At 33.0% G+C, this 2,534-nt stretch overlaps 1 protein-coding gene across 6 annotated transcripts in view; it reads left to right on the plus strand.

The window, feature by feature from the left end:
• LOC121875778 (BCL2/adenovirus E1B 19 kDa protein-interacting protein 3-like) overlaps positions 1–2,534 on the plus strand; it is a 54,205-nt gene that overhangs the window by 33,195 nt on the left and 18,476 nt on the right. For all 6 annotated transcript variants that reach the window (XM_042380470.1, XM_042380471.1, XM_042380468.1 and 3 more), the window contains 2 exons: positions 175–268; positions 1,309–1,394. In XM_042380470.1, coding sequence (XP_042236404.1) covers positions 175–268; positions 1,309–1,394 — 180 coding nt within the window. The remainder of the gene's footprint in view (positions 1–174; positions 269–1,308; positions 1,395–2,534) is intronic.

Here is a 2,534-nt window from a genome sequence, read left to right on the forward strand (position 1 = left end):
AAATAAAAGCCCAGCAACATTCACAGTGCAGTACTGTATAATACTGTACAGTACTTGTATATGCAGTACAATATTTCAATGGTCGCCCCTTTATATGACCTAAAGACCTTGTTGATATATGTCTACAGTTTTTGTGTATATATCACAGATGTTAATGGCTCTTAATCTTTACAGGCCAAAGTCCCCACCAAACAGCCCCAACACTGAGATGGCTACTGACCCAGAGGAGGCTGTATTAAAAGGCGTGTACATTAATTACTATAATAAGGTACTGATGTACTTCTTCTCAGAAGGGTGATATGTATTTAAAAAAAAGCTTATGGTGAAATTATGTAAAGGCATTGTGAATATGTATCAGGTGACTGAGAAGTTATTGACTACTGTATTGAGTTGCAGTTTGTCAGGAAGAGGGTAATCAGTTGCTAGTAAAAATAAAATTTCCTCAAAGGAAGAGTGTGTATAAGTACTAGGAAAACGTTGATAGTGAATGTTACAAGCAGTGAAAATTACAGAAGAGAAGCAGGAAGAAGTAATATTATCTTGAATGAGGGATGTAAAGTATTTCAAGATCTGGGAGTAGGTGTTTCATCAAATGAATGATGAATTAAGTTTCAAAGTAGTAGAGGGAAAGAAAGCTATAGATGGACTGAGTAAGAGCACTGTGTCAATAAATTTAATGTACAGGTAAATGTTAGACCACCATTATAATTTGGGTGTAAAGTTTTGTACTCAGGATGTAAGAGGAAGGAGTAAATTAAGAAGTGACTACGATTATACATTTGAGATGAATTTGTGAGATAGTGTATTGTATATAGGTTGTAAAGAATAAGAAATGCAATAAAAAGATGTGTAAGTGTTAGGCAGAAAGCCCTTTAGGGTCTGCTTAAGTGGTTCATACAGTACAGGGGGTATATGTTAAGGGGAAGTGAAAGATTAATAAAAGAGAATTAGTCAGAGTTAGATGGTAGGAAGGAGAGGGGAAATGCAAGTGGAAAGTGGAGGAATGGGGTGAAGGATACAGTTCAGTAGTAGTAAGGGACTGACCATCCAGGAAGCAGCAGCAACACACATCTTTTATAACATCTAGAATGAATAAATGCCAATTAGTGAATGGGAAATGTTTGTGTATTTACTTTCTCTTACATCTGAATAAATATCTGTACAGTATATCCATCTATCTGGGCAGCCAGGATTAAAGTGGATAATAAAAATGTGTCTTCTCCATATTGTTCTATCTGGGCAATGGAGTCTATTTGTAGAGCAATTGTTTGTACAACTGTGTGCTTCATCTTGCTCACTTTGTTTCAGGAGGGAGATTTCATACGGGTAGAGAAGAACACAGAGACAGATTGGATCTGGGACTGGAGTAGTCGACCAGACCAGACTCCCCCAAAGTTAGTACATACTTGCACCATTTAACTCTGTCTTTTTTAACTACTGTACTTTGTTATATTTTATTATATACTGTTCACATGTAAGAAGGGAAAATTTGGGGGTCAAATTGAGTACAATATATGTTTTATAAAAGCAACTCTACTCTGAATATTTTTTTTGCATATATATATATATATATATATATATATATATATATATATATATATATATATATATATATATATATATATATATATATATATATATATATATATATATATATATATATATATATATATATATATATATATACACACACACACACAGGGTGTCCCATAAGTTTCCATACAACGTATCACCAACGCCATTACAAGCATAACTCCAGGTGTGTTTGAATGTGTTCTTCAGCAGTGGAGGACACGCATTGAAGAGTGTTTTCAACAGAATGGTAGTCATGTAGAGCATATTATATAAATAAACATGGATTTTCATATAAAATTTTTTTTTCCTATGTATGGAAATTGATGGGGCATATATATATATATACATATATATATATATATATATATATATATATATATATATATATATATATATATATATATATATATATATATATATATATATATATATATATATATATATATATATATATATATATATATATATATATATATATATATATATATATATATATATATATATATATATATATATATATTCAGAAATTCAGTGTAATTTCAAATGCGCCATGGGCAATGCTGAGTTTTCAGGTGCGTCTGAGGAAAGGCTGCGCTCTCCGCACATAGCGAGGTTGTGGAACTAGGCCTATACGATACTAAATGTAATTGCGAATTAATATGGAGGCGAATTATGAAACTAAATATCAGTTATTAAATTAAAAAGTAATGATAGATCGTTTATCAGGCTGAATAATATTACGGGCCTCCAAGAAAGTTATTAGTTAAGCGGAAAATATCACGTAGGCCTAGCTAGCCTTGAAGGACACAAGGCTGGCTAGTCTCCAGTCACCTTGCGATCGGACCAACAAGGCGTCCCTGCGCGTCCGTCCACAGAAATAGTCCGTGGCCTAGTCACCTGTCTTGCGCTATTGCAGTATAACAAGTAAGTCTCATTCGATCTCCGTAATGCAGCTTCTA

The sequence above is a fragment of the Homarus americanus genome, unplaced genomic scaffold (assembly GCF_018991925.1).
Source record: "Homarus americanus isolate GMGI-L3 unplaced genomic scaffold, GMGI_Hamer_2.0 scaffold22250, whole genome shotgun sequence".
Classification (NCBI taxonomy): Eukaryota; Metazoa; Arthropoda; class Malacostraca; order Decapoda; family Nephropidae; genus Homarus; species Homarus americanus.